The 22080-nt window shown below is 42.3% G+C and overlaps 1 protein-coding gene across 3 annotated transcripts in view; it reads right to left on the bottom strand.

Annotated features, from left to right (window-relative positions):
• The window catches only part of LOC139311782 (zinc finger protein 850-like), a 300225-nt gene that overhangs the window by 41704 nt on the left and 236441 nt on the right, over positions 1–22080 (bottom strand). Inside the window, exon 1 of one of the 3 annotated variants that reach the window (XM_070936295.1) lies at positions 7645–8037. The exons of the other annotated variants lie outside the window; for them this stretch is intronic. Coding sequence (XP_070792396.1) covers positions 7645–8037 — 393 coding nt within the window. Of the gene's footprint in view, positions 1–7644; positions 8038–22080 lie in introns of those variants that run through there. 3 annotated transcript variants of the gene reach the window in all.

The raw sequence follows: 22080 nt of genomic DNA, 5'->3' as shown, positions 1-22080 counted from the left end.
CCTCAATTGCAGCTCAGCTCTTATTTTGTTTAGATTTATCAAATGTTCACTTATAGAAACCCCTGGTTTCACTCTAGAAGAAAAGAAATCCTTAGACATTCTTGTGGTTGTGGCTACGCTATCGCTGTGAAATAGATTAAACATGCATTGAATTATTTCTGATACAGTTAGGTTTGGTTTGATGCTATGATACATTGCAGGAGACACGCTAGAAATTATTATGAAAAATGCTCTATGATGTAAACAGTCTATTTTTAAAGTCCAAGGTTTTCTTGGAGGACTAGTTATAAAGAATAGTAAATTTTCTTTCATAAAAATAACCTGAAGCTGTTGGTACCACTCTTGTAAATTAATGCCATCAACTCTAAGTTTTGGGAAGTCACTGGGTAAGTTCCCCACATTATTTTGTCCATTACTTACAACCTGAGGCAGTCCGTGGTCTCTCAAGTGCAGGAAATTACAGAACGGCATTGGGATGCTTGTAACGAGTCTGCGCGGTTCTCTGGCCAGTTCAAGTCTTTCGGGGCCGTCTACGTAGTTTTGCACATGCGCGTTGCTCATTTCTTCTTTGGCGCCGTTGTGGAAGGTTCTCTCCATTTCAGCTCTCTCGATCCGCTCCTCTTCAGATGAGTCGGTCTCTGGCTCGGTTTTTGGGGCTTTGGTGATGGCGGCGGTTCTTCTCTTTCTCTTGTGTGTGCTGGCACTCGATTCTGTCTGCGGTGTAGGACGGAATCGGCATGGCTCTCTGGGCTCGGGTGTCGTCGTTTTCGAAGTCAGGATGGGAGCGTGCAGGTCTTGAGTTGTCGGTTTGATTGCTTGCTTCTTCGTTGATGTCTTAGAAATTTTCAATCTTGGCCCAAAAGCAGCAAAAAGTGTTTTCATTGCTGACTCTACTTGAGACTTTGTTAAATCGTCTTCACTTTCTGATTTTGGTTCATCTGAAGAGTTTGAGACTTCTTTTTCACTTTCTTCGTCTGATAGCGTTTTTCGCGCCAGAAATTTTGAACTGAGCGTTTTGATTGGCTCTGCTTCACTCTCTTTTGAAGTTCGTTGAAACCAAGATGGCTGCCGTTCAAAATTTCGCGCGGGGTCACATTTTTTCTTTTTTACAACTATTTTCTCAGTAGTCATTTCACTCACAGTTTTTTGATCTTTGGGTTTTTCTTTAATGATGTTTTTCTCTCTCGCTGCTCCGCTGTTCCTCAGCATCTCCTGGAGGTCCGCGATGAGGCTTTCATCATTCTTTTGGCTTTTTAGTATTTTTAATATTTCTGACCTGAGTTCGTTATTTTCTATCTCGATTTCTTCCTGGTCGTTATTTTCACTCATCAGTTCTTCTTCTTCAGTGGTGTATTCTTCGGATTCTCTCGAAATCGCATTAGTGGATTCGTTGATCATCTCTTGATCAGTTTCTATTTCTTTGCTGTAGGCCCTGGTGTTGGGCCTATCTTTCTTGGACATTTTTAATTACTTATTGAGTCAATTAACCATCCTCTGCTACCAGCTTGTTGCAATATTTTCAGGATCAGACTCAATAAAGATAATAGAAGTTATAGGTTTAAATATAATTCTCTTTAATCATAATAGGCATTCTATATTCGCTGAATATTCAAGATAGAAGCAAGGAAAATGGGGAGGATGGCTCCTTTTATATACAAGGGGCGGAGCCAGGAATGGGAGTGGTAAAATATGAATACATTAAAGCTCAAGTAATAAGTTAACCCCTGATGTTCCATATATACATTATTTACACAATAGAGAATAAGGCATTTACATCTGACAAATCCCCCTCTAAATGCCTGTTCGTTATACAACACCAGTTACATTCAGATTCAGGACAATATAATACATATAATTTAGAAGTTAAATATTTGTGTTGTTTAGAAGGTAAGGGTTTTGTTAATATGTCAGCTAATTGTTCAGAAGTATCACAATGTATTGCTTTGATGAATCCGTCTTGAGATAGTTGTCTCACGTGCTTAAATTTTATATCAATATGCCTGGACCTTTGTCCAATTGCATCGGATCTAGAAATTTCAATGGCCGCTTTATTATCTTCATGCATAATAAATGGTAAAGTAGGTTTCTTCCAAACATCTGTGATCAAATCATTGAACCATACAAGGTTATTTGCAGCTTTAGACAAGCAAACATATTCTGCTTCTGTGGTAGAGGTGGCTACCAGTTCTTGTTTACCAGTATACCAGTAAACTGGACAATCGTTCAATAGAAAAACATAACCAGAGGTGCTCTTTCTGCATGATGTATCACCAGCCCAATCTGCATCAGCATAACAAGTAATTTTTGGTTCTTTGTCATTATTGGGTTCCAATATTAAACAAAAATCTAATGTACTTTTCAGATATCTTAAAATTCTTTTGACAGCTTCCCAATGATACAAGGTTGGTTTGCTAACATATCTTGACAATAAATTGAGAGGTAATGCAATATCTGGCCTAGTCCAATTAGATATATAAAGGAGTGAACCTATAACTGATCTGTAACATGTGTTGTCTTTAAACTCAGGGGAAGATTCATCATTGTTTCTAAGAAAATCAGTTTGCATAGGTGTGTCACATGTTTTGGCATTATTTAAGTTACATTTGTTTAGGAGTTCAATGATTTTATCTTTTTGAGTAAGTTTGAATCCCCTTTTTGTTTTGTTAATTTGTACACCAAGGTATTTATTCACTCTACCTAGTGATTTCAATGAGAAGTGTTCGTTTAACTTATTTACAAAGATTTCCCTGCTCTCTTTATGCTTTCCAATATATAAAATATCATCCACATAAATTAATACAAATTCAATATGATCATTACTCTTTTTTACAAAGAAACAGTTATCAGCAGTGGTGGCGTTGAAATCCATGGTCTTTAGTACTTTTACCAAACAATCGTACCATCTTTTGCCAGATTGCTTCAATCCGTACAGACTCTTATTTAGTAACCAAATTTCGTTCTTATTAGTGTATTGACTGTGCGGTGCTCTTACATATATTTCCTTATCTAATTTTGCATGTAAGTATGCAGTCTGTATGTCATATTGAAACACGTCTAGATTGAGTGCAGATGCTACTACAAGAGCTGTTTTGACACTCTCTGTTCTCACTGTGGGTGAATATGTGTCAGTATAGTCTTCTGGATATTTTTGTGCATAACCTTGTGCAACTAGTCTGGCCTTGTATAAGGTATTACCTCCTTCTAAATTCTTAATTTTATAAATCCACCTGGTACCTATAATTGTTTTATCCTTAGGTGCGATCGCAGGTGTGAATACATTTAATCCTTGTAAACTTTTCATTTCTTTTTCCATAGCTAGTTCCCATTTTTCTCTTTCTTCACGGGGAAGTTTCAATACTTCCTCATATGTATTAGGTGTTATTTGTTCTCCATCCATATGCATAATATAATCTTTGTATTTATTTGGTATTTGGTTTCTATTATTTCTAATATTTCTTTCAGGTTTGCTATGGTTGTCATGCAAATATCTGGCTTCCTTTTTTGTTAATGTGTCTGTCTTTATTTTATGCTGACTATTTGTCCAAGTTTTGGTTTTGTTCTTACTTTTGTTAATATTTTGATTTTCTGTTGTTCCTTCCTCGCAAGATATATTATCTTTGCTTTTATTAGGAAAAATTTCATTAAGGTGCAACTTAGACCAATTGGCCTGCTCATGAAACACAGCTGTTCTGGATACTATAAATTTGTTATTATTATCGATGAATCTGTACCCTTTGGTTCCAGTTTCGTATCCCATGAATCTTAATCTCCTGGATACGTTTTCTCCCTTTCTCCTCAATTGTTTAGGTATGTGCACGTCTGCAGTAACTCCAAATATGTGCATGTGTGCTAATTTAGGTTTTCTATTGTACATCACCTCATATGGTGTCTTATTCACAATACTGGACCATGTTCTATTTTGAGTGTAATTTGAATAATGTAAGGCTTCTGACCAAAATTGTTTGCCTAAACCAGCATCCTCTAATGTGCATCTAATCATGGTTTGTAGTGTGGAGTTCTTTCTCTCTGCAATCCCATTTTGAAAGGCAGAAAATGGATTGGACGTGAAATGTAGCATCCCTCTATCCTTTAACCATTGGGAGAATTCTTTAGACATGAATTCACATCTCCTATCTGTCATAATTTGTTTTATTCTGATATTATGTTGTGTTTCTATGCGTTTGTAGAATTCCTTAAATTTCTGAAAGGTTTCATCCTTGTGCTTTAATGTGTAAACAAAACCATAGCGACTGTAATCATCCACTATTGTTAGGAAGTAACGTTTTCTATAGGTAATTGATGGAGTTAATGGACCAACTAAGTCCATATGTACCAAATCAAAAATATTGTTAGTTGATCTGTTAGATTTTTTTGGTCTAGGACTGGTTTTTAGTTTGGTGGATTTACATACTGAGCATTCTAAATAATTTTCACAATTTTTTATTTTTACACCTTCTGCGTGTTCAGTCATTTTTTGTACTACAGGAAAGCTTGCATGTCCTAACTTCCTATGTAAGATATGAGCACACTCATCATGAATTGGTTTACCTATTTTTGGTTTCTTCTCATTGTGTGTATTTTTGTTATCATGAGTTATTTTACATTCATCATTGTCACTGTTACTGACATTTTCATCATCTGCTTCAATACAATCTTCCATATTTGAATCAATGTTATGTAACCATCTTTCTTTGGTTATCAGATAGGGTAGACCCCCTTTTATCATCACAGTGCCTACATTTGTTTTGTTCTTTTCTATAGTTGCTTTCCCCTTTGAGAAAACTATATTGATGTCAGATTCTCTGCTTAGTTTTATAGCACTTAGTATGTTGTGAGGTATTTCTGGGATTAATAATACCCCCTCTATTTTCCCTAAACCAGGCAAGGTCACATTTCCTCTGCCTAATACTTGAACCTTTTCTTGATTAGCTACCTTTATCACAAACTTATCTTCTGTAAATGAAGATAATATACTTTTGTTATTAGTGGTGTGATTTGTTGCACCAGAATCAATAAGCCAATTATTGTTCTCATCTTGTTGTGTTTTGGTGCTGTCTTGTTTATTTAGCCCATTTAGTGACCCAGATTTTCTCTCTTTTGAATTTTCTCTACCCCCTCTACTTTCTCTGTAGTTTGGTGGACTTCTATATTTGTGTCTATCTGTGGAAGATTGTCTGTAATTGTATTTGCTCCTATATTCTGGCCTATGTCTCTCCCTTGGGACTTTGGGACAGTCTCTTCTACTGTGTTCCCTGGATCCACAATTGTGGCATCTAAAGGCTTCATTATATTTATCTTGAAAGACTACTTTCCTAAAAGATTTGTGTTCTGTTTGGTTACTGGAACGATTTTTTCTTGAATTGTCTTCTGCTATCAATTTGTTAGATAGACTTTCTATTGATAAATATCCCAAATTAATGGTATCTAAGTGTGACATAAAGCTATCCCATGATGGATCAAGTGAATTGATAATAACACTTTTCATAGTTTGATCTGAAATCACTTCCCCCCTCAATTGCAGCTCAGCTCTTATTTTGTTTAGATTTATCAAATGTTCACTTATAGAAACCCCTGGTTTCACTCTAGAAGAAAAGAAATCCTTAGACATTCTTGTGGTTGTGGCTACGCTATCGCTGTGAAATAGATTAAACATGCATTGAATTATTTCTGATACAGTTAGGTTTGGTTTGATGCTATGATACATTGCAGGAGACACGCTAGAAATTATTATGAAAAATGCTCTATGATGTAAACAGTCTATTTTTAAAGTCCAAGGTTTTCTTGGAGGACTAGTTATAAAGAATAGTAAATTTTCTTTCATAAAAATAACCTGAAGCTGTTGGTACCACTCTTGTAAATTAATGCCATCAACTCTAAGTTTTGGGAAGTCACTGGGTAAGTTCCCCACATTATTTTGTCCATTACTTACAACCTGAGGCAGTCCGTGGTCTCTCAAGTGCAGGAAATTACAGAACGGCATTGGGATGCTTGTAACGAGTCTGCGCGGTTCTCTGGCCAGTTCAAGTCTTTCGGGGCCGTCTACGTAGTTTTGCACATGCGCGTTGCTCATTTCTTCTTTGGCGCCGTTGTGGAAGGTTCTCTCCATTTCAGCTCTCTCGATCCGCTCCTCTTCAGATGAGTCGGTCTCTGGCTCGGTTTTTGGGGCTTTGGTGATGACGGCGGTTCTTCTCTTTCTCTTGTGTGTGCTGGCACTCGATTCTGTCTGCGGTGTAGGACGGAATCGGCATGGCTCTCTGGGCTCGGGTGTCGTCGTTTTCGAAGTCAGGATGGGAGCGTGCAGGTCTTGAGTTGTCGTTTTGATTGCTTGCTTCTTCGTTGATGTCTTAGAAATTTTCAATCTTGGCCCAAAAGCAGCAAAAAGTGTTTTCATTGCTGACTCTACTTGAGACTTTGTTAAATCGTCTTCACTTTCTGATTTTGGTTCATCTGAAGAGTTTGAGACTTCTTTTTCACTTTCTTCGTCTGATAGCGTTTTTCGCGCCAGAAATTTTGAACTGAGCGTTTTGATTGGCTCTGCTTCACTCTCTTTTGAAGTTCGTTGAAACCAAGATGGCTGCCGTTCAAAATTTCGCGCGGGGTCACATCTTTTCTTTTTTACAACTATTTTCTCAGTAGTCATTTCACTCACAGTTTTTTGATCTTTGGGTTTTTCTTTAATGATGTTTTTCTCTCTCGCTGCTCCGCTGTTCCTCAGCATCTCCTGGAGGTCCGCGATGAGGCTTTCATCATTCTTTTGGCTTTTTAGTATTTTTAATATTTCTGACCTGAGTTCGTTATTTTCTATCTCGATTTCTTCCTGGTCGTTATTTTCACTCATCAGTTCTTCTTCTTCAGTGGTGTATTCTTCGGATTCTCTCGAAATCGCATTAGTGGATTCGTTGATCATCTCTTGATCAGTTTCTATTTCTTTGCTGTAGGCCCTGGTGTTAGGCCTATCTTTCTTGGACATTTTTAATTACTTATTGAGTCAATTAACCATCCTCTGCTACCAGCTTGTTGCAATATTTTCAGGATCAGACTCAATAAAGATAATAGAAGTTATAGGTTTAAATATAATTCTCTTTAATCATAATAGGCATTCTATATTCGCTGAATATTCAAGATAGAAGCAAGGAAAATGGGGAGGATGGCTCCTTTTATATACAAGGGGCGGAGCCAGGAATGGGAGTGGTAAAATATGAATACATTAAAGCTCAAGTAATAAGTTAACCCCTGGTGTTCCATATATACATTATTTACACATTAGAGAATAAGGCATTTACATCTGACATGGCTAGTTTAAAGTACTATGTAAAACTAAAAAGTTGTGGTTTGATGTTATTACCCTAAGGGAGTTGGAAGTCAATGCTTTTTCTTTCTTTTTCCCCCTTCTTCTCCACTCTTTTTCCTTCCCCTTTTCTATTTCTCCTTCTTTTTGCTTTTGTATTTTTTCCTATATTAATTAATTAACAATTAATAAAATTGTTATTAAAAAAAACAGTTGCAGTGATTCAGTTAACAACTGTGATGAGAAAGGTTGTAAGAGGTTGCAAAACTCACTTAACAGCTGCTTTGCTTAGCAACGGAAATCCTGGGCTCATATTGTGGTCATAAATCGAGGAATACCTGGACCAGGATACTCACCTGCTGCTCTTCCTGAGACTTTTCTTCTGCTTTACTCAGCAGGAATCCTTCGGCCAGGGCCACCGCCTGAGAACTGGTTTCCGGCCCACATTCTCGAAGCCAGCTCTCCATCTCTGGAGGAAGGACAGCCAGGAACTGCTCCAGGATCACCAAATCCAGGATCTGATTCTTTGTATGACGCTCGGGTTGGAGCCACAGGAAGCAAAGATCACGGAGCTGGTTGAACACCTCTCGGGGTCCCCAGATCTCCCCATAGTGGAACTGCCGGAAGTGAAGGCATCGGGCATCCACCGTGTGGTCAGATTCCCACGGCATCGTCTTAGCAGCCCCGAGCTCTACCTGGAGAACATCAGAGTTCCTTCCTGCTTCTGAGCCAGCCAGATTTTGCTCCATGTTTGAATTGTTCTGGGGTAGATCCCATCAGGAGTAGGGAGGCGCAGATCCCTGAAACTTCTTCTTAAAGGAAACAGGGTCCGAAGCTATAAAAAGCCAAGGTGTAGCACGTTCTCAAAGCGGTAAAGGATCTGGTAAGCAGTGCCAGCTGGTAACTGTGGCATCTCCTGGTAGAGAAACTTTAAACCTCAAAGGGCAAATGAAGGTACCATAGAGACAGTCACACCTGTAACAATGGAAAATTTAAAAAGCCATAAGCCTACTTCTCCCAACTTGGGGCTTCGCAGATGTGCTGAACTGCAGATCTCAGAATACCGAGGGATGTGGGGAATGGAAAGGGAATGGGACAATTCACCACGGCCAACTCGCTGCTGGATACGTCGCCACAGCCAACTCGCCACGAGGTAACTCCAGTGGTGAAATGTAAAATTTGTTACTACCGGTTCTGTGGGCGTAGCTTGGTGGGGGTGGGGGTAATGTGACCGGGTGGGTGTAGCCAACTTCTTTTTTTTTTTACTTTTAAAAGCATTTTTTCTACAACCAATTCAGCCGAAGAGGTTATAGAACAAATGCTTTTAAAAGGCTCTGACGATCCCAGCTGAGTTGCCTGATCGTCAGAGGCTTTTGTTTTCTTTTAAAAACTTTTTTTTTTTTTTTGCTTTTAAAAGAAAAAAAAGCCTCTGACAATCAGGCAACTCAGCTGGGATCGTCAGAACCTTTTAAAAGCATTTGTTCTACAACCTCTTCATCCGAAGAGGTTGTTAAAAAAATGCTTTTAAAAGTAAAAAACAAAGCCTCTGATGATCGCGCGGCTCAGCTGGGCATGTGGGGAGAGGCATTTTTGCTATTGGTTCTCCAAACTATCCGCCATCATCGCTACCGAATCAGGAGATCCGGTCCGAACCGGGAGCATCTCACCTCTGGGTAACTTTCCGTGGGACAATTTAACAATTCTATTTAATTATTTAAAATAAATTTTTAAAAATATTTTACTTTTTGCCATTCACATTTCATTCTCTCCCTCCTTTTGCATCCTTCTTTAATGATTCTATTCCACCATTTCTTTGATATTAGTTTAACTAATAAGAGCCTGGTGGCGCAGCAGACTAAAGCACTGTTATTAACATCAGCTGCCTACAATTACTGCAAGTTCAAATCTCACCAAACTCAAGGTTGACTCAGCCTTCCATCCTTTCTAAGGTAGGTGAAATGAGGACCCAGTTTGTGGGGGCAATAAGCTGACTTTGTATAAATATACAAAAGTATGAAGGCTATTGCTTAACGCATTGTAAGCCGCCCTGAGTCTCCGGAGAAGGGCGGCATATAAATCAAATTAAAAAAAAAAAAACCTCTTGTCCCGCAGCGAGCTGTCCTGCGGTGAGATGGCCGTGGTAAGCTCTCCTGCAGCAATTTAGCCGTGGCAAGTTGGTGGTAGCAAGCTGGGGATGGCAAGTTGGCCGTGGTGAATTGTCATAGACCCAATGGAAATACTGCCCATCTGGAGGGTAGAAGGCTGAATTAATCTGATTGAGAAACACTCCGTTCGGTGCCCTTGTCGTTTTATTTATTTATATATTTATTTGCCAGTGAGAGTTACATCCTGTCCTTTTTTTTTACGAGTTCCAAGTGTTATACAGGCAGTCCTCGATTTACAGCAGTCCCTTTAGTGGCCGTCCGAAGTTGCAATGGCATTGAAAAAAAATGACGTTTTTCCACACTTACGACCGTTGCAGCATCTCCCCCGGGTCACGTAATCAAAATTCGGATGCTTGGCAACTGATTGTGATTCTTGATGAATGGTTTTTTTTTTTACGTACACCGAGCGTCTTAGTGGACAACCAATTAATTATGAGCCAGCAGTGTGCAGCGGCAGCCAAAAAAGCCAATGCAATCCTAAATTGCATTAACAGAGGGACACAATCAAGATCAAGTGAGGTACTAATACCACTCTATAAAGCCCTGGTAAGACCACACCTAGAATACTGCATTCAGTTTTGGTCACCACACTATAAAAAAGATGTTGAAACTCTAGAAAAAGTGCAGAGAAGAGCAACCAAGATGATTAGGGGACTGGAGACTAAAACATATGAAGAACGGTTGCAGGAACTGGGCATGGCTAGTCTAGTGAAGAGAAGGACCAGGGGAGACATGATAGCCGTCTTCCAATACTTGAGGGGCTGCCAAAGAGAGGAGGAGATCAAGCTATTTTCCAAAGCACCCGAAGGCCAGACAAGGAATAATGGATGGAAACTGACCAAGGAGAGATTCAACCTAGAAATGAGGAGGAACTTTCTGACAGTGAGAACAATCAAACAACGGAACAAAGTTGCCTTCGGACATTGTGGGAGCTTCATCATTTGAGACGTTCGAGAAAAGATTGGACTGCTATTTGTCAGAAATGGGGTAGGGTTTCCTGCACCAGAGACAAATTCCTTCTGTGTCCAATCACGCTTGGCCAATAAAAGAATTCTATTCTATTCTATTCTATTCTATTCTATTCTATTCTATTCTATTCTATTCTATTCTATTCTATTCTACTCTACTCTACTCTACTCTACTCTACTCTACTCTACTCTACTCTATTCCTGTTGCTGTGTCCCAAGGTCGCAGCACGCTTCGCTAAAGATAACGTATGAAGAGACCAAGTCAGATTGTTCGGTATCTGCATCCCCAGATACTTAACACTGTTGACAAACTCCATAGGAAGGGACTCAAAGGGCTCAAGTTAAACTTTCCTCCTCCGTAAATTGCATTTCACTTCAATGGGCGGAGAGAGGACGGTGGACTCGAGACCAAGAGCAAGAGCGCCAGATGTCTGGAAGGGGGTGGTCTTTTGGTCCTCTTTGACTGTTGGAATCCTCCAACGGTTCCCTCCTCCCTCCCACCCTTGGGTCTCCATCCCTCCGCAGGTGTGGGCTCTCCATAGTTGGCCCCCTCCCCACTGCCATCACCTGACACCGCCATTCCAGGTTGCCTCCCTCCCTTCCCAGGGAGGAACTCACCAGGCATCCCAAGACAAAGACCCCTTTGACCAGGGGGGAGATAAGGAGGAGGGGCAAGACAGGACACAGGACAGGAAACGGCTGGTTTCCCCCATCTCTTTCCTTCCTCTTGGCCTTTTTAGCCATCTCGCCTCTCTTGCTTTAACCCCTTACTGGCTGGTTTGGTTCTGCAACCCAACAAGACAGACACAGACTTCAGAGGATAATTAGAACTGCAGAAAAAACAGTGGCTACCATCCTGCCTTCCATTGAGGACCTGTATACTGTACGAGTCAAAAAGAGGGCTGTGAAAATATCTACAGACCCCTCGCATCCTGGACCTAAATTGTTTCAACTCCTACCCTCAAAACGATGCTATAGGGCACTGCACACCAGAACAAGTAGACACAAGGACAGTTTTTTCCCTGAACGCCATCACTCTGCAAATAATTCCCTCAACACTGTCAAACTGTTTACTAAGTCTGCACTACTATTAACCTTCTCATCGTTCCTATCACCCATCTCCTCCCACTTATGACTGTATGACTGTAATTTGTTGCTGTATCCTTATGATTATATTGTTTCCTAGTAGGATTTGATTGCTTATTTGTACCCTATGACTATCATTAAGTCTTGTACCTTATGATTCTTAACAAATGTATCTTTTCTTTTTATGTACACTGAGAGGATATACACCAAAGACAAATTCCTTTGATGTCCAATCGCACTTGGCCAATAAAGAATTCTAATCTAATCTAATCTAAGAGGTGAGAAGGCGCAGACTGGATCTTACGTCCATCCCTTCCTGCTGGCCCTCTGTACTTTATTTAACTAAGTAAAAATAAGTTAAGATTTTAATTGGCTTCTTTGAATTCTTATCATGATCGGCCTCCCCAAAAGACCATGTCCGGATGCCCTCCATGCAGTGGTGGGATTCTGCCGGTTTTAGGAGGTTTGGCGGAACTGTTTGTTCAATTGCTGGCTTGCCCCGCCCCTTGCCAATAAATAGTGGGGGCGGGGTGGGGCGAGGGGCGGGCAAGCCAGTAACTTAACAAACGGTTCAGTGTTTTTTGGTAATGTATTGGCCTCGCAACACACAGAATGGGCATAAATGTGCGGATGGTCATAAGTGCAAGGACCGGTCAAAAGTGCAAGGACCAGTCAGAAATGACTTTTTTCAGCCCTCTGACTAGTCCCTATGTGCATAAGGACTACTCAGAGGGCTGAAAAAGTTATTTTTGACCGGTCCTCGCACTTTTGACCAGTCCTTGAACTTACGACTGTCCTTACATTTTACGTTTTGCACCCAATCTTGTCGACGTGGTGAAGAGAAGTAGTGGTGAAATGACTGACATGGTTGTTAAGAATGCTGCAACGGGCATAAATGTGAGGATGGTCATAAGTGCGAGGACCGATCAAAAGTACAAGGACCAGTCAGAAATGACTTTTTTCAGCCCTCTGAGTAGTCCCATGCACATAGCCACGCCCACCCAGTCACATGACCAGCTAGCCACACCCACCCAGTCACATGACCAGCTAGCCACACTCCCAACTAAGCCACGCCCACACAACTGGTTGTTAAAAAAATTGAATCCCACCACTTCCTCCATGTATCCCTTATGAAGGAGACTTTCTGATTTTGTATTCAGGGAACAACACTGTGGAAGTGCGTAGTGAAAGAAATGCTGGGGAAAACGGCAAAGAAATCCCGCACCACCAAAAGTGTGCTGCTGTGTCACTGGTGGGAGACCCATCTAGTGCAGTGTTTCTCAATCTTCACGACTTTAAGATACGTGGACTTCATCTCCCAGAATTCCCAGCTGAATTCCCAGCTGGAATTCTGGAAGATGGAAGTCCACACATCTTAAAGTGGCCAAAATTGAGAAACATTGATCTAGTCTGCAAAGACATATTGGAGTAAGATAAGGGGTGAAATCCAACAGGTTCTGACAGGTTCTGGAGAACCGGTAGCAGAAATTTTGAGTATTTGGAGAACCGGCAAATGCCACCTCTGTGTTCTGTCCCTGTCCCACACACGCACCCCCACAGACGGCCCGGAGTTAATAAGCCACACGACAAAGTCTTTGAAGATAAAGCTGGCAGCAACCCAGTGGCTAGCTGCCAATTCAGACTTTACTCACACAAAACAAAGATTAGACTGCAAGCATTCCGATAAAGCAGGCAAAGTTTCAGCAATAAAAGGATTAGTCCAAATGCAGTCCGACAAGGCAGGCAGAAGTCCAGTAACGCAGAGATCATGGATTATTTCTAGTTTTTGCTCGTCACAAACTGAACCGGCCACCACACCCACATTTATACCCTGTGGGGTGTGGTCCAGTGACTCAGCTAATCTCTGGCACGCCTTCCCCTCTGCTGCGCACGCTTCTCCCTGCGCCGCTGTCGAGGATCCAGCCAGCACTTATCTCCTTCGTTGCTGTCCACCTGTGGCTGCGAGGACATGCTTGGCTCTGGGCCTATCTCTTGGCCTTCAGTGTCCTCCGGAGGCATTGCCAGAGAGGAGGGTCCTGGAGAGGGAGGCCTTGCCAACTCCTCTCCCTCACTCACAGAGTCTGCATCTGTCGATAGTCCAGGCTCAGGCAACGGAGCCACAACACTCTGGCTGGCCCCAGAGTTGGGTGGGAATGGAGATTTTGCAATATCCTTTCCCCAGGAGTGGGGAGGGAATGGAGATTTTGTAGTATCCTTCCCCTGCCATGCCCACCAAGCCATGCCCACCAAGCCACGCCCACTTAACTGGTAGTAAAAAAATTTGAATTTCACCACTGAGTAAGATTCAGAATATAAAGATAAAACCAGAAACTTCTCTTACGATCACAACTGAGCCCATTTACATTGCTAAAGGGAGACATTTGTTAAGTGAGTTGTGTCCCACTTTACGACGTTTCTCACCACGTTTGTTAAGTGAATCACTGTGCTTTTGAAATTAGTCACACGGTTGTTATGTGAATCTGCTTTCCCCGTTGACTTTGCTTGTCAGAAGGTCGCAAAAGGGGATCACATGACCCACGGACCCTGCAACCGTCATAAATGTGAGTCAGTTGTCAAGCATCCAGATCACGTGACCGTCAGGATGCTGCAATGGTCATAAAATGGTCATAAGTCCTTCGGGAGAAGGGTGGTATAGAAATTCAATAAATAAATAAATAAATAAATAAATAAATAAATAAATAAATAAATAAATAAATAAATCACTTTTTTCAATGCCATTGTAATTTTGAACAGTCACTAAATGAACTGTTATAAGTCGAGGACTACCTGTACTTCAGAAGCGAAGGCCCTGTCAGAAGAATAATTTCCGGTCCCAACCCGAACTGAGGTTATGCAGGAATAAGTAAAAATGAAATCCAGACAGCTGGGAGGAAAGGAGAATGATTTATTCCCAAAAGCCAAGAGTGCCCCTTATGGGGGCAGCAGCAGAGAAAATGGGGTACAGAGACATTGTTTTATAAGGGGAGCTTGTCCTGGGTGTGGACGTGTCTTGGTGCTGACTTTAGGGTGACCCTGGTGGTGTGTGGGCGTGTCTATGTATTGACCCCAGAGAAAGGGTTGTGTTGTGGCCCGTACGTGGCCTGTGCAGCTAGTAGCTCATTCAGACAGCGAGGAGGCTGGTGTGGTGCTGCGCCAGCAGTCTGTGCAGCTGGCACTTGAGTCGGACAATGAGGAGGCTGGAGAAGATGTGGTGCCAGGGGCGGGGATTCAGCCAGGGCCTTCAGAAGCTCCAGAAGCTCCCTTAAGTGAAGAGGAAGAAGAGGAGGAGCCTCTTCTTGATGCACGGGCACACAGAGTTGCCAAAAGGCAGGAGTGGCTCCTCAGGAGGAAGTCTCCTCGAGAGTAAGGCTTGGGACTAATTGGCCACTCTCTTAGCCTATTTAAGGAAGGACGACGACTGAGGCAATTTGCAGGGAACAACTTTGTTCACTCTCCTTCGTGTCTTGTCTTGCTTATCTTATCAGCTTCCTGCAAATTGCTTCTGGGCAGTCTGCTAACCACAGTAAGCTTTCAGTTATTATTCTTTGAATTCTTGGCGGCTGTTAATGCAGTTAATTAACAGCCGTTGTTGTAAAAATATGGTTTATTTAGTAAACTAAGGTTTGAACGGACTTTGTGTGTGCTGCGTTCTTTGGGGTCCATAGCTGGGGCAGAACAGGTTGATTAAATTAAGTGATGTGGATTGAGTCCAGTAGTGGGTTTCAAATCCCAGCGCTACCGGTTTGCTATTGGGAGCGCATGGGCGCGCGGGCTCGCTTCACGAGTGTGTGGCGCTTCTGCACATGCGCAGGTTCTGTGTGTGCACAAAGCGTGTTTGATGACGTCTGGGTGGGTGGGCGGAGCCTCCCGCCACTGATTCTCTTCGGTTGAATCGTGAGTGTTATGTTGATATTGCGTTTTGTGTGTTTGCTTGTGCGTGTTTATCATTCGAAATAAATGTTTAATTAATTCTTCCGCTTGAGTAAGTTTAAAAGATTTCAGAGTTACTGTAAATCAGCAACTTTGTGGAGACCGGACGTGGATCAGTTAACATATGATTCCCTTTACGATATTTCTAACGCAGTTGTCACGTTTATAGATTCTTCCCACAGTCCCCAGCAGGGGTGGTTCGACTTCAAAGAAACCTATTATCTCTTATTATTATTATTATTATTATTATTATTATTATTATTATTATTATTATTTATTAGATTTTTATACCGCCCCCTCTCCCGAAGGACTCGGGGCGGTGAACAGCCAAAATTAAAAAACATACAATATAAACAATTAAAATACGTTTAAAACAGAATTAAATCCAAAATGGCTCCCCAATTTAAAACGCCTTACCCATACCCCTATAAATAAGACGAATTTAAAATTTAAAAATTTAAAATTTCCACATTTAAAAAGGGGGGAAGATTTAGGCCAGGCCAGCTTGATAAAATAGAAAAGTCTTAAGCACGCGGCGGAAGGTGCGCAGATCCGGGATCCTACGTATCTCCGGGGGGAGCTCGTTCCAAATCGTAGGTACCCCCACAGAGAAGGCTCTCCCCCTAGGGGCCGACAGCCGACATTGTTTGGCCGACGGCACCCGGAGGAGCCCCTCTCTATGGGAGCGTACTGGCCGGTGGGAGGCTATTGGTGGTAGCAGGCGGTCCCGTAAATAACCAGGTCCTAAGCCATGGAGCGCTTTAAAGGTGATAACCAAAACCTTGAAGCGCACTCGGAAGACCACCGGGAGCCAGTGCAGCTCGCGCAGGAGAGGTGTTACATGGGAACTCCATGTCGTTCCCATCACCACCCGCGCGGCCGCACTCTGCGCCAGTTGGAGCCTCCGAGTGCACCTCAAGGGGAGCCCCATGTAGAGAGTGTTGCAGTAGTCCAGACGAGAAGTAACGAGGGCATGAGTGACTGTGCGTAGAGAGTCCCGATCTAGATAGGGACGCAACTGGCGGATCAGGCGAACCTGATGAAAAATCCTCCCGGACACGGCCGTCACATGCTCTTCTAACAACAGCCGTGAATCCAGGAGGACACCCAGGTTGCGAGCCCTATCCGTGGGGGCCAATGATTCGCCCCCAATTATTACAGGAGAGAGCCCCACTGAAGTCAATTAGGCTTCCATCTTACGATTATATTACTTAGTTATTTGTATGTAGACTGAGAGCTTCTGCACCGGAGACAAATTCCTTGGGTCCAATGAGACTTGATCAATAAATAATTCTGTGCTGTGCTTTTGTTCTGTTCTGTTCTTAATTCTTTCTATTCTCAATTCTATTGTTGTATTCTTTATTCTATTCCTTTCTATTTATTCTTCTACTCTATCCTGTTTTTATTATATTATATTCTTAATTCTATCCTATGCTATTCTTTATTCTATTCTATTTCTATTCTGTTCTATATTCTATTCTATTCTTAATTCTATTCTCAATTTTATTCTTTTCTATTCTTTCTGTTCTGTTCTAATTCTATTCTATTCTATTCTATTCTATTCTATTCTATTCTATTCTATTCTATTCTATTCTATTCTATTCTATTCTACTCTAATTCATTATCCTATCCTATCCTATCCTATCCTATCCTATCCATCACGTCTTGTCGATCGCTAGGCTGCATTGTACAATACCTAAACTCAGTCTTTCCCCCTTTTTCATGCGGGAAATATGGCAGAGATTCAAAAAAGAGCTCAACCTAGCGGCCACCCGTTTCCAAGCTCCCAAATTTTCAATCTACAGAATTTTATTTATTGTTTTATTGGGAGGGGGGGAGTTTCTTCTCGGCTAAGGAGCCAAATCACTGTTCTTCAACCTTGCGTGCGTTCACCCCATCCAAACTGATCCATGTTTTTTTTTTCCTTTCTTTCTTTCTTTCTTTCTTTCTTTCTTTCTTTCTTTCTTTCTTTTCTTTTCTTTTCTTTTCTTTTCTTTTTCTTTCTTCCTTTTTCTTTCTTTCTTTCTCTCTTTCTCTTTTTCTTTTTCTTCCTTCTTTCCTTTTTTCTTTCTTTCTCTCTCTTCTTTCTTTCATTTCTTTCTTTCTTTCTCTCTCTCTTTCTTTCTTTCTTTTTCTTCCTTCCTTTTTCTTTCTTTCTCTCTCTCTTTTCTTTCATTTTTCTTTCATTCATTTCTTTTTCTTTCTCTCTCTCTTTCTCTCTCTTTCTTTTTCTTTCTTCCTTTCTTCCTTTTTTCTTTCTCTCTCTGTCTCCCTCCCTCCCTCCCTCCCTCCCTTTCTTCCTCCAGAAGGGAAGAGTGTTGCTAGCTCTCCTCCTCCAAGGGTTAAAAAGAGTGAATAAAACAGTCCTAGAATGGCATTTGGGGGGGAGGCAGGGAGGGGGGGGAAGACAGGGGAAAACCCATTTCCGGTTGTATCCTCCTTCTTCTTCTCTTCCCCCCCTCTTCTCCCCCCCCCCACTCCCCGGCTTTGCTTTTCTATGGAAGCTGAGCAGTTCTGGAGAGAGTAGCATTCAGAAGTGCAGCTGCTGTCCCCATAGCTGGTAAGTTGCGGGGACCTTGGGCTTGGCTGGAGAAAGGAAAGCAGAAGGGAGCTTGCAATGCAAAAGCCCAGCCAGCCCAGAGAAGGGTGAGAAATGAAAAGGCAGAGGGGGAGGGAAGAGTCCACGCCCCCCTCCCCACGCCTTTTTGCAATAAATCCATCCCAGGCTCCTCCTCCTTTATGCAAAAGTCATTGGGGTTTTATCTTGAGAAGGAATTTTCTTTATCAAACGTGCAAAGCTGCAGGCTGGGGTCTCTGCACCTTTAAAAGCGTGGGAAGCCCTTCCCCACCCCAATATTTTGGGAACTATTAAAAAAAAAGGCAGAATATTATATTGAAGGATATAATGGCTATATGGATATATTCATAAATGGATATATTCCTAAAAAATGAATATAATTGAAATGGAGAAACATGTTTTTAGAGGCAGGAAGCCGCCCCCCCCCCAATCTTTTTTAATAGCCCACGGCAGGTTGCCAGCGCTTAAGGAGATTAAAGAGCTTATTGAAAGAGGAAGCCACCTATCTAGATGGCTCCATTCATAAGCAAAGCAAATACTGCAGGCAGAAATCCGCTCAAGACAGGATATTTCGAAACGCCTTGGAGGAAAGTTTTGACAGCGAACGACATGCCTTGGCTTGGCTTGGTGGATGTGGTGTGGCTTGGTGGGTGTGGCAGGGGAAGGATACTGCGAAATCTCCATTCCCACCCCACTCCAGGGGAAGGATACTGCAAAATCCCCATTCCCTCCCCACTCCAGGGGAAGGATATTGCAAAATGTCCATTCCCACCCCACTCTGGGGCCAGCCAGTGGTGGCATTTGCCAGTTCTCCAAACTACTCAAAATTTCCATTACCGATTCTCCAGAACCTGTCAGAACCTGCTGAATAGCACCCCTGTTCCTCGTCCATCTTACAGATGTTAAATTTCTTGGTGATCTCCCCTCAGAGTCCTAACCAGAGCCAAGCCTGTTTATTTATTTATTTATTTTATTTTATTAAACTTGTATGCCGCCCTCTCTCCCAAAGGACTCAGGGTGGCTCACAACAATAAAAACACATAAAATTCAGTATTCAAATATAAAAACCAATACAATCCCCTTTAAAAACCCCTTCAGTCTAATCCGGCCAGGCCAAATAGCCATGTTTTGAGGTCACGGCGGAAAGAGCGAAGGTCAGGGGCCATCCGGAGTTCCAGGGGAAGCTGATTCCACAGAGTAGGCGCGCCCACAGAGAAGGCCCGCTCCCTGGGAGTCGTCAGCCGACACTGTCTGGCCGACGGGTCTCCAAGGAGGCCCTCCCTGTGAGAGCGCACCGGGCGATGGGGAGCTGTCGCTGGCCTCAGATGGTCCTCCAGGTACCCCGGGCCTAAGCCATGTAGGACTTTATAGGTAATTACCAGCCTTGTGAACTAAGTTCTATAAATTTTTACTACCGGTTCTGTGGGCGTGGCTTGTTTTGTGGGCGTGGCTTGATGGTCATGTGACAATTATTTAGGATTTAGCAGAGGTACTGGTCTACCAGGCTTTTAACTGCTTGCAGAGCTGTACTGGTCTACCCATTTATTTTTGCAGGCACTGATCTACTCATGTATTTTTGCAGGCACTGGTCTATCCATGTATTTTTGCAGGCACTGATCTACTCATGTATTTTTGCAGGCACTGATCTACTCATGTATTTTTGCAGGCACTGGTCTATCCATGTATTTTTGCAGGCACTGATCTACTCATGTATTTTTGCAGGCACCGGTCTACCCATTTATTTTTGCAGGCACTGATCTACTCATGTATTTTTGCAGGCACTGATCTACTCATGTATTTTTGCAGGCACTGGTCTATCCATGTATTTTTGCAGGCACTGATCTACTCATGTATTTTTGCAGGCACTGATCTACTCATGTATTTTTGCAGGCACTGGTCTATCCATGTATTTTTGCAGGCACCGATCTACTCATGTATTTTTGCAGGCACCAGTCTACTCATGTATTTTTGCAGGCATTGATCTACCCATGTATTTTTGCAGGCACTGATCTACTCATGTATTTTTGCAGGCACTGATCTACTCATGTATTTTTGCAGGCACCGGTCTACTCATTTGTTTTCTTTTAACACTGATCAGCTGTAGGGCGGCCCTTTGAAGCCCCGCGGCAAGAGTTTAAACAGGTTTTTTCCCTCTAGCCATCAGCTGGGACTCAGGAGGCAGCAATAGATTGGGGGTGGGGCCAAATAAAAGGTAAGAATAACACGGGGGGGGCAGTACCGGTTTGGTGACATCATATCATCACCGCTACTGGCTCGGGAGAACCGGGCCGAACCGGGAGGAACCCACCACTGGTGGGCTTCCTACAACTGCATGTGGATTTATTCAATGTCTGCTCACCTTCTGGATATATATACATTCAAGATATATTGAAGTCGAGCTCAACTGGCTTTTAATGAAAGAGGTGTCATCACATCCATCTTAATAAATGTTTGTCAACTTGATCCATCTTGATTAAATAACTGTAGGTTTCCTAAGGACAAGCTACTGTAGATATATCTCCATACAACTCTCCATACAACTTATTTGCAGATAATTTTTTGTTTCTTTTCAGACTTGCCAGATATATTGCTTAGTGAGTGATCTCTTCATTCCAGATGCCCAATTCACTTTCTTTCTGGGTTTCCAAACGTTACAGGAACATGGAAGCTTCTGCCGTGGACCCATTTCAAACAGAAGGCCTTGTCTCACAGGAAAGTCACGTAGCTTCAGCGGGAAGGACCTACAATAGTGTCCACTTCCAGAATGTGGCCGAGGAACGTAAGTATTCCAAGTGGGAGAGAAAAGATGTGCTAATAAAAGCAGGAGAGGGGGGAAAAAAAGGATAGAAATGCCAGAGAGACAAGGAAGAAAAATCATAATATAATAAGAAAATACTGGATCAGATCCTTAGCTTATCTAGTCTGGCAATCTATTGTGGCACTTACAACCAATTGCATAAGGAAGCCTACTGGTCTCCCAGGATATGGTTTTTCAGAGGCCGTCACGCTCTCATCACAACTAAGAGTCATTGATCCCAGTGGCTTCCATAAATTGGCTCACCTCTTGTTTGAAGCCGGCCAATCGGAGAGCCGGCTACACGTTTCGTGGTAGCAAATTTGAATTGTTGAATTTCAAAGTTGAATTGTGTGTGGTGCTAAAAAAATCCTTCCTGTTGTCTGTCACGATTTTTTCAAGATTCAATTTCATTGGGTGGCCTTTGGTTCTAGTATTTTGGGAAGGAGAAAACGTTCGCCTTTTTTACAGTGGATACACACTGTGTGGACACCTTGAACTGTTTACCAGTGGGAGATTATCTAATATGTCTGTCTGTCTGTCTGTCTGTCCATCCACCCACTCACCCACCCACCCACCTCTCATCTCATCTCTCTATCTATCTATCATCCATCCATCCATCCATCCATCCATCCATCCATATCATCTCTCCCTCATCTATCTACCTATCTACCTATCTATCTACCTATCTATCTATCCATCCATCCATCCATCCATCTATCCATTCCTCTATCTTATTTTTATTAATTTATTGGTATCCTGCCTTTATTATTTTTACAAATAAATCAAGGCGGCAACTATGTCCAACACAACTGCCTCCTATTTTCCCCACAACAACAACCTTATAGGGTGGGGTGGGCTGAGAGAAAGTGACTGGCCCAAAGTCGCCCAGCTGCCTTTCACGGCTAAGGAGGGGCTTGAACTCACATTCTCCTGCTTTCTAGCCTGGTGCCTAAGTCACAAGACCAAACTGGCTGTCAAAACCTGTTTTATACTCTTAAATTTCCTTGTGCAGCCCCTTATATACCCTTCAAATCAGGGGTGAAATGCTCCCGGTTCGGACCAGATCGCCCGATCCAGTAGCGATGGAAGTGGGTGGTTCGGAGAACCGGTAGCAAAAATCCCTGCCCCCCCCATTGCCCAGCTGAGCCGTGCAATCATCAGAGGCTTTTTTTTAATTTTTAAAAGCATTTTTTCTACAACCTCAAAAAATGCTTTTAAGAGTAAAAACAAAAAGCCTCTGATGATCACGCGGGTCAGCTGGGATCATC

The sequence above is a fragment of the Pituophis catenifer genome, unplaced genomic scaffold (assembly GCF_029215685.1).
Source record: "Pituophis catenifer annectens isolate HBS135680 unplaced genomic scaffold, rPitCat1.0.hap2 SCAF_2, whole genome shotgun sequence".
NCBI classification, from domain to species: domain Eukaryota; kingdom Metazoa; phylum Chordata; class Lepidosauria; order Squamata; family Colubridae; genus Pituophis; species Pituophis catenifer.
The sequence above is the reverse complement of the archived record's forward strand: the minus strand, read 5'-3'. Positions and strand labels throughout refer to the sequence as shown.